At 33.9% G+C, this 17,931-nt stretch overlaps 1 protein-coding gene across 1 annotated transcript; it reads left to right on the top strand.

Annotated features, from left to right (window-relative positions):
• Positions 1-1,812: 1,812 nt before the first annotated feature.
• Positions 1,813-17,149, top strand: LOC149794989 (zwei Ig domain protein zig-3-like). The gene is made up of 9 exons (XM_089964651.1): positions 1,813-2,024; positions 2,812-2,903; positions 12,145-12,187; positions 13,281-13,438; positions 14,161-14,359; positions 14,846-14,896; positions 15,436-15,599; positions 15,991-16,110; positions 16,518-17,149. The coding sequence occupies exons 2-9, from the start codon at positions 2,820-2,822 to the stop codon at positions 16,533-16,535; spliced, it is 837 nt and encodes a 278-aa protein (XP_089820777.1). The 5' UTR covers positions 1,813-2,024; positions 2,812-2,819; the 3' UTR covers positions 16,536-17,149.
• Positions 17,150-17,931: the final 782 nt, after the last annotated feature.

Genomic DNA, 17,931 nt, shown 5'->3' with positions numbered 1-17,931 from the left:
CTAATTAATGTGTTTTGTAATGTTTGATGCGTTACTACTATTACCGTTCCGGTGGCCTAGTTGTTAGAGCGTCCGTCTCGGATTCGAGAGGTCGCAGGTTCGAACCCCGGCCGAGCCATATCAAGACTTATAAAAATGATACTAACAGCTGCCTCGCTAGGCGCTCAGGATTAACAGGTTAGTGTTATGACTGGTCGGCTTGTTGTCATAATAATGTGACCGGGTGGGGCAGGATGCTACATGTCTGTGGCATGATGCCCCAATGTTAGACATCACTATAAACTGGCACACTGCCGACATCATAGCGATATCACTGAAACATTGTTAAAGCTACGTTAAAAATCCAAACACACAACACACATACTATTGTTTCTCAGAACTGACTCATTGTTGAGTAATGTGTTTTGTAATGTCTTATCCATTATTAATTTTGTTTTGCAGAACTGATTTAATGTTGACTGATGTTGAATTACTGTCGTTACTACAAGATGTGCTTGAATCAAAGACTTCTATTCTTTTGTATCGGACTAACTTTTTCAGCATGAAACTAATTTTGAGGAGGATTTCATTTAGAAATGAAATCTGTGGGCAAACGCCTAGTCCTAAACAGGCAAGTGTAATAAAGAAGTTTATCAAAGAAAGTTCATTTATGAACATGTTTTTAATAATTTCGTAAATAGTCCACTCATTGCCCCCATCAATGCATAAGTTGTTATTATTAAAGGTCAGCTTTGAATGTTGTTTTCCACTTCAAATGACAGAAAGAGTTCAGATCATACGACCATCATCGTAGGATATCCTACACTTGATGGACTTTATCGTTTCATTTATTTTATTTTATTGCGTTGAGGAGGCATTCCTCGTAACCTAATACAGTATTCTGGTCATGTTTTCGATTGTGTCCGATTAATATGCTGATAGACCATATGTATGTATGTATGTATGTATGTATGTATGTATGCATGTATGTATGTATGTATGTATGTATGTATGTATGTATGTATGTATGTATGTATGTATGTATGTATGTAAGTATGTATGTATGTGTGTCTGTGTGTGTGTGTGTGTGTGTATGTATGTATGTATGTATGTATGTATGCATGTCTGTATGTATGTTTTCATAATTGTAACAAATATTTCAATATTTACTTATATTTGCCATAAAACACGTCCATATCTTTTCCTCTGGTGCAAATATAGAATCTATGCTAATCTAATTTCGACGTCTTGGTCATTATATAAAATCCGTGATAAGATAGTTATTGTCTGATAAATGCACATCTTTTCTTTCTGTTTTTTGTTGTTGTTTATTTTTGTTTTTCCGGGAAGTAACAGATGGTTTAGCGATCGGTGAAAAATAGGACGAGTTGTCAGAACATTAATTGGGTCCTTAACCGACTTGTTAGTACTAATTCACACATAAAGTGACGATTTTATTAGCAGTGCAAACTAATATTGTGATATATTTCGGCTGAAAGGTTTGTTTTAGGCAACACGTATGCAGCAATAGGAACGTTGCTCAAGGGAAACCACACATTACTTCCCTAGGCTTCAAAAACGTCGGTCACTTCAGTGCGTTTCACTCCTATTCTATAGAACAAAGAAATATATGCACATTTCCTCGAGACATTCATGAAGCCATTCATCATATGATTGACCTCTGAGCAAATGTTGTGTAACGAGCGATATCATTGGCCAATATCAGCTACTGGTATGAGCCAGAGAAATATATTGGATGGGAGGTTTCGTCAGTGATGCAAAATCATTGACATTGAAAACACGTGGTAGACCCGACATTATGATGTCACATCTGGACAAGAGCTTAAATAATACGTTCAGTCGCTAACATTGCAATTCAGTAGCCAAACTACGGCCTAACTGCGAACTAGTTAACTTTGTTGATACCTTGGAAGGTTCGAAACATTTTTAAAACAAACTTTTAGACTATTTATAAATTTATTGTATAAAAGATTTCTGCGTTCAAGGAAGTTTCTCAAGGAAGAGGCGACCACAAACACTGAAAGGTAAGTTTTTAATGTATTATTTATTTCAAGCTTTAGTAGTAAACTTCGTTGTAATTAAGTATCAAATACACTTCTAAATTTTATCTAAGCTTCCCGAAAAAACGATATTTCCCTCTGTTTTGGTACCAGCACTTCGATCATTGTAGAGTACGTCAGGGAAACATGTACTATGTTATCACTAAAAGCCATGTAAGATTCTTTTTATACTGGCAAATATAAAGGTTGTTATGGTTACAATAAATTATAGCATGCCTTCTTCTGTAAAGTCCAAAATTGAATTACAAATTTGTTTTGAATCAATATGTTAAAGAATTCGTTTGGCAGAATAAAGTCGGGTCCTGCATATATGTTTCCCTAATCAAACTTTTATTTTTGATGCATATGATGCTGCTCAAGATTTCAACTTACATAAAAGGCATATTCGAAGAAGAAAAAAACAGTAGCCCAGTTTTAAGAAATTAAGATAATATTTAATTATAAAAGACTTTAAAAGAAACAAAACAGAAATAAATCGAATCTGAAATTACGTGGACAAATGTTGAAGTAATTTAATTAACGTTAATTATGATCACCAACAAACCTGAAATTATATTTCCTCGACAAACCTGCTTGAAATGCTTTCAGTTATTGAAGCCATACTAGTATGGTGGTTGACTTAAATAAGTAGTATGGTGGTTAATGTATTATCTTATTTCTTCAGACTTTTCGAAAACATTAGCACATAAAAGGAATTGTTAAAGCGTAGACCATCATAATGTGAGCTAAATTTTGTTTCTTTCATATTTAGATCGGAAAATGACCAAGTTTGAGACGGTTTTACGGCATTTGCTTTTGATTTTGTCAATAACAACGGTATCCGTAATTTCTCGGAACCAAGGGGTAAGTTTAAAATTTTCTTTAATCTGTTGCAAAACTTCCCCCGCAAGTGTATCCATTAGTAGTTTCAAATTTTATTTGTTTGAAATATGAATGAAGCATGAAATAAATTAGTTAACCCGATAACATTGTCTGCAGAAATACATTACCACGTGAATGGTAATTTTTAAAATATTTTATTTCCTGATTTTCATCATCCTCTTTTTTCCCTTCTCTTGCTTCTCCTGAAAATAGCACGCTAAATATATACATAAAACATATACAAATGTGGTACTTCTCATCAATATGAGATGAGGACAGGTTGAAATCTTGCGAAGTTTGATGTTTTGGAGATAATGCCAGAATAAAATAGAAAATATACGCAAAATTGTAAATTTGAATTACGGTCTAATGAAGTTTATTAGATGTTGAAAGAAAGTTTATGTAATATTTCTAACCGTTGTTCTCCTACTTTCGTGTCACATTAACCCTACGTTCGTAAAATTGCAAATTGCATCTGATGCATTATACCGTATATATATAGCTGAATTTTAACTCTTACGCAGTAGGCAGGAAGCAATTGACCAATTAAAAACCACATCAACAATTTTTAATTGTATTATTCCTTTGAGGGAAGCGATCTTTCGTACAGAAAATTAATGAATTATTTACAAATAAACAAATTAAAATGATAAGTAAGATAACATCCCCACTAATATCTACTAATAATAAATTCTTTACAATAGCGGTTTTATCAACGTAAGATCTATACCAATAAATGGACCGCACCTAGTTTTCTGGAGTCATATTCGTAACATATTTGCGACAAGCACAGCGGCATAATGAGCCATCTCCATTACATCCCGGAGGTTTAACGTGGATATCCACTGATCAATTATTTGAAGCTGCACACAACGGCCTAAATACATGGAAAGACACTCATACATTGTTAATTAAATATTAGAAAAGATTATTAAAAGAAACAATATTGTAAATGTGATGGGTGTTCCAATCTTCTCGTTGTTTTACTTTATCTAATTAGTCGTAGATTATTATGGTATAAGTATACCGCTGAGGATAAAAAGACACATTGATGGTTAGGTAGAGATGAAACCATTATATGCGTTTGACATACTCTTAACTTTTAACTGTTAAAAAAATAACTAAACAAAACAAGAAATCTAACGTTATAGGTAATTTTATCTATTTTTGTTTTTACATACATCAATTTTTTCACTATTTTCAAGAAGATTTAATATTCATGAGACGTCAGTTGCTCATTACATGCGTTAAGAAAAAGTTTACACACGCACAGACAGACACATACGCACAGACAGACGCACATACACTACAAGATTGGAAATATATGCCGCCAACTGCTCGTCATCATTTGACTGATATCAATGCTTGCAACGACTGGGTGAATGCTGTTATTACTTTTATTTTTTTTAAAACAGTACAACGGTAACATGTACTAGCGTGCACTAAACGAAATACTAGCCAGGTAAATTGAATATTTTCCCGCTCTCCCATATGGACGGTATGCAGAGCGCGCGTACATTAGAATAAGGATTGGCTGCGGTGTAATTTACCTGAAAAAGTGGGTGAGTAGTGTAAGTGACACATCCTTTTCCGCAAGATGACCTGATAGGCAACCTGCCAAATCTCGTTCAGTGGGTCAATGACATGTCTAGTGTTGAGAGTATGTGTATGTGTACCTGTTCACCGACCGTCTCGCTTACTTCATTGAAAGGAAGCCTTGCGGCCTTCCTAACATCGAGTATTGGCACAGAGCAAAAAAATTAATAATAATAAAAATAAAATAAAATAAAACACGGTACTTTCGAAGAATGAATAAACATTGCCTCCTATGGAATCGTATGCAGCTGTATAATTATGAGATACCTTTGCATATACTCAGGTAGTACTAATATTAATAGCCTTACTCGTACCTCGTGGACAGGGTACTAACATGAGCATATACGTGTTAATGGAGCAAGCCGGGTGTGATTCACACCCGGCGTTCCTTTAGCCTAATAATAAAACTTTAAACATATTCCTTGCATGTAATCCAATAAATTGAGTAGTCCTCTTATTTAATACCGGAAGTATCGAAAATCATTGTAGAAATAGTTGTAAAATCTCGTTTACCTTTTTTAGCCGATATTTTCGTTTAGATCGTCCACCATATTATTTCAAATAATGATTACTTCCGTTCTCAGCCTCGTTTGTTTGTGTGCCATATAAGGACATTGGCGCCTTTTTGGAAATGTAAACAAATCGTAGTAAAATTTTGGCGCCGTTTGGGTCAGAAATTCTGCGCATTAAAAGTAAATACGGTTTACCGGCAACTTTGAAATTCCACCAAGAAGCGATTATTCGCACTTAATTGATAATTGTATAGCGTAGAAAATCCAAAATATGGTCTGGCAAGACTTACGTAGAAAAGGGGTCACGGTGAGAGTCTCGCGTTATCTGTCATGGCGGACAGGATAAGGTTAGAGTAACCATGCCAATTTATTTTATCGCGTAAGGGCTTAATAAATTCAAAATAAGCCAAATTTCTTCCACAATATGATTATACTTATGTATTTGATTTCTACACTATTTGTTTTTCTGACTTTAGTGACGAATTTTTTTGCTCCATTACATGATATGGGATCAGTTCGTAGCCTCAACCACAACAAATCAAGTTGAGGCTACGACATCGTAGCTAATACTCAGGGACAATACTGAAAAACATAAAAACCCACAATATACAATGTAAGTAAACTGATATCCCATAATAAAAAGCTGTTTCATAACAAAACCGGGGACATGTGCCCATTGTTTACTCTCGAATAATATACAGCACGATAAAATTACTTTTACAATGATTTTATTAATTTAATGAACGTGTCGCTTGTCTGCAATTTATTATTATTATTATTATTATTATTATTATTATTAAAAATCCGTATTCCATTACCAAAATATAAAAATATTAGGGACAAAGTTGTTGTCTTGCCAGAATCAGTAATCAGTGGCGTCACTCGGGTTCGTGTCACCCAGTGCGGTAGCTCATGGTGTCCCCCCCCCCATGGTCCTCCTTCCGTAACAGACCATACAGAATCCTTAGTAATATCATTTTGGTGTCACCACCTCTGATGGTGTCACCCGGTGCAGTCCGCACCCCCCGCATCCCCCTAGCGACGCCACTGCTGTGCCTGCTAGTCATGTATTTAACTATGATCGGTTATCCGCTTATGAAATCCGACTAGAACGAGCAGTGTGTGCTCTGTAAAATTTGCAATTTTTCATTTTGGTGTCACCCCTCTGAGATGGTATCACCCGGTGCGGTCCGCATCCCCCGCACCCCCCTAGCGACGCCACTGTCAGTAATATCAAGAACGTGTTGGAACTCTAGGTTCTTGTTTCACAGCCTTGCAACAAAACAAATTGATCACATGCTCATAAAGTGATATGGATTCATATAAAGCACGTCATAATAGTTTTCAACCAGATGAAATGATCATAATAAGTTATCGGAGACATCATCATTCATTTCTTTTAAACATACAATTTACAATTTTGACAGCACAACTAGCGTTAAATGAATGATTTGTGTTTAGCTATTTGTTTGACCTTGAATAAAGATGCTAAATTTTATTGAATAAAATGATAGAAAATAACACCAGATGCTTCAGTGTTGGACAAAAGTAAAGGTCAGTGGTTGGCATTTGAGTATTGATACAAGTGTCTTTGAACTTGCTTGAAGTCCCATACATGGTAAGTTACATACAATGATGTTCGATAGATAGTAGCCAGATCGACACAGCAATACATAAATTAACCTTTTGTGCCTGACTGGTTTGATAAATTTTGTCAGTTAACTACGTGACCTTCCTTATTTTTAGCAATACAAATAGGACAAATCCTAGCAACATATAATCTTAACAGATTTAATATAATTTGAAACATTTTGTTTTCTATTGGGTTTAAAAAAACCCAGGTGAACCAAGATATAAATATTGGTCTCTAATATATATTATATTCTATAATGCCCATTAGAGACTATTATTAGTGTACATTGCTAATCATATACATTTTTCAGCCTACATTCCTTAAGTATCACGCGTGATGTTCGCATTGAAACCAGTACTAGATTCCAACTTCCTGTGTAACCACTTCAGTTCTTTGTCACGCACGAAGTGAAAATTCCTTATCCCCGTATTTTATGGGACAAAAAATGATTCAGCATAAATCCAAAGATGACGCGATTTTCGAATGAACAATTTAAAATAAGTTTGTTACTTTTAGTTGGTGGTAAAATAGAAAAACGACATTTTATGTGAAATAGCTTGTATTGAATGAGTACAATATTTTCATCAACATATTTCAGGAGTTATTTTAAACAATACGGATGAAAATACATAATCTACAATGTATTTCTTGGGCAGAGCAATTTTCCATTAGAGCTCGACATTTTCTTTCTGTGCCACGTGAGTCTGATCGAGAAAAAAACATTTTTATGTTATCAAAATCTATTGTTTTCTGTTCTGTTAGGTATTTATAACCTGGATTAAATAAATACAGATAATAATAAATCGTTTACTGTGATACTATTGAAAATATTTTATTTTTGAGGAAATAATAACTTGTATGCACGGAATTATAAAAAATACTAGTCATATAATATTTTCTACGGGCAATATAGTATCTATAATATGACACATTAATTGTACATCAATATTTTTGCAATTGTAGTCGTAACATATGTGCTAATAAATTCATCAGCAAATTTCGATATGAGAAATATTCTTGAAAATAAATTAAGTGAATGGATCATCCTGATGACTGGGTTCACAGTAAATACGTAGAGTCTTTGAAAGTTTATTTATGTATCTTAGAGTATGGTACTAGTAAGTACCCATGATGGATAATAATGAAAAAGTGGTTAAGGTGTTTGCTATTATTGAAAAAGTATGTTCTAATTTATTATTTTATTTATTTTGAAAAAAATTATGGCAAGTTTAGAAATTGTTGAAAATATATTAATATATATATTACTATTCTTTTCTTCTCCTTTTATTAATTTTTGTTTTTGTTCTTATTTGTTGTTACGTTCGCAGTTACTTTCTGTTCCCTTTCACATTTATTATTTTGTTTAATACATGCATTTTTATTATTATTTAATATCCAGAAAACTGTTATTGTGATATTATTGGATTAATATACTTATTATATATTGATTCACATAATCAATTTCTGTAAAAATCCAGACATATACGTATAAATTCTTGCTTATTGCCAATCGGCTAAATACAATTACAGATCCCTGTAATGAAGAATGTACTATCTACTTTAAAATTACTATTGTTTTGTTGGATATTACGTTGTCGCTATTTTAGCGATTTTCCTAAAATACGTTTTATAAGAAGAGGTCATTTATGTCTGGAACTTGGCTTCTCAGACAACCCATTCCATTGATTGATATCGACGTCATTCATCTGACCTATAGATGTCACTTAAGTTCTGATTCATGTACCCAACAGTTTTACAGACAGATAATGTGATTGATGACCTGACGTGTTCTTGGATCGGATCCCACGCACCGGAAATGAATTCGTCAAACGAAATTCGCGCCACATTATAATAAGTCACATGATTTCATTCCGTCCAGTGAATGCAATACAATAAACGGAAGCAAATTTGATTATATTCAAGCTTAGTGGCGATTCTAGCACGGAAGTGATGCTTTTATCAGATACCGAGGTCGCGCCGCCCTGTCTGATCACTGCCAAAAAGATGGCAGGAGAGCTGACACATGCTGGTGGTTATGTATCAAGAACAACAAGAACGAGAATAATAATAATAATAATAATAATAATAATAATAAAATGTATATTGATCTTCCCTGCTTCTCTTGAACCTGCCCTTCTCAAGACATTTTCAAGACGTAGTCCTGACGAAAGGCACTTCGTTCCAGATCCACGTTACGTCCTTGAGGCTAAGACCAAACATGGGACCAGCATACTACATGTATATACATGCTAATCACAGTCTCTACCGTTCAGCAAGTACATAATATTACACAGTTGGAGTTATTTTGTTGCTGTGATGCAATCTACTACCATGAAAACAATATTTTCTTTCATCTGTCATTATTCTGGATTGGGGATCACTAAAATGTACATTTTCGTGGCAGAGCAAAATTTCTCATAGATGTACTATTATATTCGTTTAAGATATCAAGTCATGAATGAACTTCACATTAAAATACAATAATCTTTCCATATCCTCGGAGTTTTAAAAACGAAGCTGTAATTACAGCAATAAATAATAATAATAATAATAATAATAATAATAATAATAATACATATTTAGACACACACATGCACACCACTACCACCACCAGTCCCAAGCGTTGGCGTTAAAATGAAATACAGTTTATCTTAACTTCATTTACGACTAATTGAAGATTGACGTAATTGTGCTCTTTCAGTTATCTGTCTAAAGTGCTTCATTTGAAATGATGCTTCGTTCTGAAATGCGATAGTGTTCGTTCTATTGACAACTTTAGCACTGCTCTTCAGGGTTGTAAAAAGAAGAATCTTCATGTTTTCCATATATTTTTGTATAGCATGGCCAAACAAATTCTTTAAATTGTATCATATTTACCACTAAAGTATGTGTACGTTAATCATGTGTACCCCCAACTAAATACTTTTATTTTTATGATTATGTGGTTTATACAACAAATTTTAATCACGTTTTCAAGAATTTATTCGTTTTACATTTATCTGGTTTTTATAGGCATTTTATCCAATTTTAGCATATTTACGTTCTAAATTTTATCTTGAATACTTAATATTACATTTATTTGGCAGGCGTTATCTTCCTAAATTTCTGTGCAAATTCAATTGTACATTTCTGAATTTAACTTTTTATAGACGCTACAGATCTATTTTTGTGACGAAGTTTCGTAAAACGTTACTACATACCTACATCAACACTATAAGGCGATTTTTTTCTCACCATGTTTTTGTTTCTTTATAAAAAATAATATTTACTCCATGCATTTAAAAAAATTTTTAAGCATTGTCATCACAACCTGGTCTTCTAGGCGTAGAATCGAGCCAGTTAATCACACACTGTTTGGTGTGATTGTTTATGACACGGAATCATGTGTACCTTCATTCACGTAGAGCTTTATTATTATTATTATTACTACTACTACATCGACGACGACGACGACGAGAAACATGCGACGAAATACAAGGAAAACCAAGCCTGTCAAATATGCAAGTCGACAAAATGCACTAAGAAATCCCGATAATGGGTATTGGGGCTTAGCCTGCGTTTGGAGATGAATAATGGCCCAGAGATAAAACAAATGTATTGGAAAATATTTATGGGCACCGTACACTACCGTATCTCGGTATCAGATAGAGAGATACACGAGCGTTTGATAGTAACAAAATCTGCCATTAAAGCCACGCGAGGGGATTGGCCGCTCCGTACTCGGAATTCCTGAATGATTACGACAGCATTAAATATACACTATCCAAATACTGATAGAATACTACTTGACCTAAAACGCTTCAACTTTCAGCCAATCAAATTTAGCGTTCGGACACGCCTCCATAGCACATGGTATGATTCCCATAATATTGCATCAGACTCTACATTTAAAAGGCATTGGCTTGCTGTTAAGTTTAAGTACTGATATTATAATCTTTTCTTGAGGTCAAAATTTCCTACCGCATTACAGTCTTAATGGCCGTATCACATGCGGAATTTCTAAAGATAATTTTATCAGGCACTAGATCAATATTGGGACTAAGCATTGCTAATCCCAGAGCGATAATAAAAGAAACACGAGCGTGCATTAACAATGGATCATTTAATAAAGATGGCTAAAAGTCAGTAGTATTGGCAATGTCTTTGAGATACACGATATACAATAATGATGTTCATATATTGACGACCTTGTGTTTTCTTCCTAAGGATCTTGTATTAAAGCTCACGCATTTGATTTAACAAGTACATTCTAGAGCATTTTACAGGTTACAAATTAACGTATTGTATTCTTACTTCATATCGTACAATGTATGAATGTTTATGTGCGTTTGTGTACCAATCACAATATCTCAGCGTATATGTACATATGTGCATACACGTATGTGGGTCTATGTAAGCATGTGTGTGGATAGATGCATATACAATATAATGTACACGTGTGTATATGCACGTATGAGAGTACTTGGGAATGTTGGTATATATACGTAAGTTTATATCTTTAGTATTTATGAAATGTATGTAATTTCGAAAGGTATGTTTTTCATTATGTATTGAACGTGTCACCATCAATGTTTGTAACAACTGTATATGTATATACTGGCTGATGGCCAATCGACTAAATGCAAATGAAGTTTTTTATTTTCTTAAAATATATTGGACCAGTTATTCAAAAGTTACTTGTTACATAGAACAGCGTTTTTGTTAAAAAAAAATACATTCTTATGTATGCATAATTTTACAGATTCTTCTTATCGCCTCCTTCTAGTCATCACCCTAATTATTATCTGCTTTCATTAACATTTTTTATCACATTCCTCGTCGATGCCATTATATCATCTTCGTCAAGTTTATCATCGTCATGCAGCTGCTGCTGCTGATGATGATCATCATCTTTTTCTCACAAATAGTTCATGATCTTAAGAACAATTTACAGAATAAATTATCATTCCTAGCTTAATGCATTACATGTCTGTATATTTATGTTTCAAAGTTCTAATTGTGTCTGCTATGATTCTCTTTATGGACTGAAAGTACTTATCGAAAACAATTATTAAATCCAACAAACATCAAAATTTAGTCTTTTTCTATATATAATTACTCGGAAACTTGTTTCGGTTGATACCTTGACGTATAGGACACATGCTCATTAAAAACGACGAATAATAGGATTTCCATTTTCATACTTTTAATTGTCTAACTCCATATTAAGGACACGTGCCTTCAAATCAACAGTATATTTGGCCCATCGAAATGTACTGTTACTGTTTAAAAATGCAAGATAAATTAAAATCTAAATATTTCAGATCCGAAGAATTTTGTCAGCTTTAACAAGCCTCCATTTTTGTTCAAATTACACGAACGGATGATGATATATTTTGTCTTGTGTTATTTAGTCCTATAAAGTCAAACAAATACAGCTATTTTTAAAAATATATCAAGACTCGATATTATTCGACAATGTACATAAACTTTCTTTTTTCAGAATAAACGTGTGTCCCTAAAACTGCTGGAGGAATGGATTAGAGGTATGTACTCTCTCTCTCTCACACACACACATACACACACATACACACACACATACACACACACACAGAGGCGTTTACACATGGACGCATGTAGTGTCTCAAAGCATACAATACACACACTAAACTTTGCACAAGGTAAAGTTACAATTTATGAAAATCTACATCTGGTAATACAGGAAACTATTTATTCCTGTCTGAAACGAATTCTTGAGCCCCGACACTACATGCAACAAAAAGTTAATTACTGATGACGGCACCATATTTAACTCTCTTTTATTACTCTGCACACGGATGTAAATTCGAGGACTAAGTAAGCGACAAGGCTGACATGTTTCTAGATTACGCTCTATTATTTCGAAAACTTTTAAGACCGAAAGGCGTGCCCGGTTATTCGTCTGAACCTTGTAACGAATTTTTCGTTTCCTGGCGGAGCAAATCCGACAATTTGATGTATTAGCCATCAAATTTATTCTCAACGTAAATCTCTATCTCTGATGATCGCGTACTGGCTTGAAATACGAATGTGCGTCATTCACCCAAGCATCTGTCAACCAATGAAAATTTCACTCATGGTTATCTCTATCGTGATTGTAGCTATCGCCACGCGCCTTTCCATTCATAGGTATCGAACAACCGAATCGATCGGTGCGCGTGACCAATCACATTCGTGCTGATGTAATATTCTGTGGGAACATGGGAATGAGTAACAACATAAAATCGTGGCGCGACGACAGTGTTGTCATAATTCGTAGTAAAAGCTCCACTTGCAAGGCAGACTAGACAGGGTAGTGAAGAAAAGTATATTGACCAATCGGGTAAAAATATCAGCACAATTTCTTGAATACGAAGAACAAAATTGAGAGGAACAAATATTGGGAATCTTTCACGCATCTCTTCACTTAGACACAAGACGCGAGAGTGTGAATATTGGAAATACAACATAAAGAAGTCTTGGAAACTTGGAAGAAATTTACAGAGCATAGCAATTTGACATTAGAATTTTCTTTACAGAAACTTACATTCATGAAGCTCATAGATATTTCAGTGAGAACTCTTTTGGTGTTATGTTGCACAGTTTTCTCCACAATTGCAGCTGTCAAGAGGGGAGCTGATGACCTTTTCTTCAAAGGAGATGCCTTTTCTGATACGATGCTTGTAAGGCGCCATGAGAATGTAGTTCTAGAATGCGAGGTCGGTGGGAGTCCCTCACCTACAATTCACTGGCTCAAAAACGGAGAAAGAATTACACAGGTGAGTTTTTTTCTCTTCCTTTTTCAATCCTATTGCAAAACTTATAACTTTAGATTATCCTTCCTTTAATTAAAACAGACTGAGTTGATATTACTGTTTTTTTTTCTTGAAATAAATGAAACATATCTTTATATTACATTTTTGAAGAAACCAAATTTTAGAATATTTTTCCTTTTTATTTCTTTTTGCAAGCATTAGACAGTTTTGAACACTGTGAACTACCTTCCAGAAGAAACATTTGCATTTGTATATTTTTTCCATCTTAGCTCATGTTTAAAAAAAAAACATTGCCATGAAGAGCAAGTACATTTTCTTAAGTCGGAATAATATAAACAGCAAATAAACAAGCTTTAAATTGCTCTCTGTCTGTCTGTCTCTGTCTCTCTCTTTCTCTGTGACTCTGTCTTTGTCTCTGTCTCTCTCTTTTATTTAAGAATACTCAAAAAATCAGTCTGAAGGACATTTTAGCCAAATATCTATTAGCAACGACAATTTATTGATTTTATTCAATTAAGTATGCATTGAGTAGAAAACGAAAACCTATTTCTATTTTCGAGGAATTCCTAACAATTGCTGTCCGTCGTTTCATAGGTTTCATGTACAATGTAACTTTTTAAATTTTTTAAGTGAATATATATATATATATATATATATATATATATATATATATATATATATATATATATATATATATATATATATATATTAATATATTAATGCAGGGATATTCTCAAGATGTAAAGGATGACGAAGTCGCATTTGAGGATAAAGTTGCTCCAAATGGCTCCCCCCTTCTTCGGTTGGGAAAAGTGAAATCGAGGTTGTTCCTAGACTGTGTTACATTTAATGATGAAGCCGAATACACATGTGTCGCTGAGACTCCATTCAAAAGAATAAGTCAGAGCACATTTGTAAAAGTTGGTAAGTTATTGATACTTGTTATCACACATGTTATATTTTATAACATTTTTGAGAAGTAATAAAAAGTGTATTTTGTAATATTTTATTTTTGCAATTTTTACCGAAACACACACACACACACACACAAAATGCACTTTTTTAAATTATCGTCAAGCTGCATCCTATTTACAGTAAAATCCTTTGTAGAATTATGTATCGGATCAATGGTCGAGTTAACGTACTGAAAATGGGACAGTCGTGCATATTAAATGTCTTGTTAGCTTGTAAGTGTAACTATTTATCTTAATTTGGCAAAGTCACGGGTTTATAATTGTTTTGAAAAACCACAATCTTAGTCACGGGTTTATAAATGTTTCTAAAAGCACTAGTCTTAGTCACGGGTTTGTGAAGTAGTATTCAAGAACAAGATTCGCAGCAGGATACATTAACTGCGTGTGACAACTGAAGGACAAAAATTCTTACCGCAGGATTTTTTTTTCTCTTCAGAAACTACACTTCATTCAGAGGAAAGGTGCATGGTTAAAAAGGCAATTAGAGGTGAGTGTAAAATCCTTTGTCGTCGTAATATGAATCCGTACTCATGCCTACTAATACATCAAAGTCGGTTTTATTAGGTCATTATCTTTGTACTGTATTTTCTACGCATAATGAACCGATTGTTTGAATTTCGTGTATTTACACATAGAACTTCTCGTCTAGATTTATAGAATGTAAACAAGGGCATAATAAAGTCATTCAAATTGGAACGGTTAGTAGGCTAAACATTCGTTAGCAATTATTTGTATGCGTTTGATTGCGCACACCGTGAATTTATTTTAACTGGGCGTATTAGTTGTAAAAATAATTTATAGTGACATATCTTGTAAAGTAAATATTTATTTTATTTATTGCTGGAGAGAGAGAGAAATATGAGTAACTTTAAAAAAATCTAAATAAATAGAAAGTAGAAAAGGTAGCTGAAATGTTATCCAATTCCCAGTCAAGTATCAGATTTTGTAAATTAATCCCAATTGATCATAGTTTATTTACTCGAAGTTCATTTCTTAAAATTATATTTTCTTTAATCGATCTGTTAGGCGAACCAGCAAGAATTTATCTGTGGACCGCACTAAGGCTGGAGATAGAGGGCGCTACCGTCCAATTACTTTGCAGGGCGGAAGGATATCCTAAACCGGAAATTACGTGGAAAGACAGTAACGGGAAGGAAATGAAAGGAAACGGCCCAGAAGGCCTTTATGAGGTAACCAAATAAATGAATAAATAAAAAGAACGAATAAATGCATGAATAAAATTGCAAATGAGTAATTCCATGAACATATTTGAACAAACGCAAAATTTAAACAATAAAAGAACAAAAACCAAATATTTTATTGATACTGAAGAAATTACTTTCTGTACTTAAAAGAGGTGGCCAGGTGATGAAAGAAGTAATTAAAGAAAGATGAAAAACCCAGGATAAATGTGAAGAGAAATATGGAGTAGACAGCACAATTTCGTGATATATATTATATATTTAATTGCTAGGGAATCACAAAACTACGTCTAGAAAACCACAAGAATAAAGCAATTGTAGAATATAATAATTTTGATTTCTTGCTAAAAATGTGATCATTAATTATTTTTTTCTCCAGATTTTGCCGAATGGTGACTTACTGATAAAAGATATCACATGGGCAAGGAATATGGGTGACTATTTTTGCCATGCTAAAAATAATGTCGGCGGCGATGAAGTTTCAACTTTTCTCTATCCGGTAAGTAATTTTTAGATGTCGATAAAAAAAAAATGCCGATAGATAAAATAAAAAAAGATATCCATATTGACTCTGATCTTTGCAACCTTAGCAATAAAGGACCAATGTATGACGATGTAGGATGAGTAGATGTTTTACTTTTGATTGATTGAAGAAACTGATTTAATGAAACTGATGTGACAATGATATGCATGATTTGAGTGATCAATGAAATCAGCACCTTGATCTGGATCACCGTGTGTAATCTTGATTTGGATCACCGTGTGTAATATTCATCTACCTCCACTGAGTCACATTTTTCGTGCCATCCGTTTAATCGATAAATTACAGATTAATATTAATATCTAATAGCAAAGCTTATTATTTATAATTTATTTCTAATATGTACCTTTAAAATTATCTTTCAGACATCATGGGAAGAATGAACACGAACTGTAAATAAAATCCAAAGGAGCCAAACCGCTCAATCTAAACTTTACCCTATAGGAACAAAAGACTGTTTCAGCAAGTAGAGGTGTCTTTCAAATGCCTTTCAACGCCATTTTACTAATGACATGACATTATTCCACTTCACAAAACAGTGCTACTCAAAACAGTGGGAAAATTGTGCCATGAACTATTTTGACTATACGTGACTTCATTTTCGCTGTATCCATGGGTGCTTTAGCTGTCACCGCCATAACGTTGTTCGAGATGAAGTGGGAGGAGTTGGAGGGACTCGTGGAGGATAAAAATCTCTGTGGTCTAGCCAGACAGTCATTTGCGAAGGCAATACGGGAACGTTTTGCTAAATGTGTTCATGCGTGATTCTATGTTAGTTTTGCTTTAGCAAATATATTCAGTTACATTTTTAACCATACAATTATCGCATCATTCGCGGACCATGACGTCCTCATGTATATAAACATTAACTAATTTATTATATTTATTTATGATATACTTTATTTTATTTATTTTTAGAATTATTTTGTCATAATTTAAATGTTGAAGGCAGTTTGGAGAAGAAAAAGAGAAAGAAAAAAAAGAATCCAAAAACACATTTTATAGTCTTGTTTTACATTTTCCCTTTTGTTCTCCATGCTATGCTCAATAAAAAATCTAGAAGTACATTAGAACATGACATATTGCCTCCTCTTGGCCACAAGCATGGCATAACAATGTCAACTCTTCTTCAGCAGGAGCATGGCGTAACAATATCAACTCTTCTTCAGGAAGAGCATGGCATAACAATATCAACTCTTCTTCAGCACGATTATATCATAACATTGTCAACTCTTCTTCAGCACGAGCATGACATAACACGATTAACACATGCATGTGCATGGCATAACAATATCAACACAAACAAGAGCATGGCATAACACTATCAACTATTCTTCAGCACTAGTCCATTATACAACTGTCAACTTTTCTTCTGCACGAGGATACTGCGAATGAAATTTTGACTCGTTTTAACTTATAATGAAATTCAGGACCGGATCGATGCGGGGGAGGGGGGAGGGTACAGGGTGTCCGGACCCCCCACCCCCGGTTATAAAAGCACACACACAAACGTACAGTCACTTGTCACTTGAAATTCGACCATTGTTTTATTCTTGCGCATCTTTTTGGGTATTATGCAGACTTTCAAAAAAGACACAAAGACTTTTGCTTTTGTGCCCTCTGAGAAAAGACATGACTCTTTTGAAAGTTTGGACCCCAACACAATATTTTACCTTATCTGGCCCTAAAATTGGATAAGAAATTTAGAACTGTTAGGAGTTTTTCAATAACACTATTTTCCCTGTGCAATTTTTTTTTTATATATACCAATTTATCATA

This window comes from Sinohyriopsis cumingii, chromosome 7 (assembly GCF_028554795.1).
Source record: "Sinohyriopsis cumingii isolate HCF-2022 chromosome 7, ASM2855479v2, whole genome shotgun sequence".
Taxonomy (NCBI): Eukaryota; Metazoa; Mollusca; class Bivalvia; order Unionida; family Unionidae; genus Sinohyriopsis; species Sinohyriopsis cumingii.
This window is presented reverse-complemented; position numbering and strand designations above follow the sequence as displayed.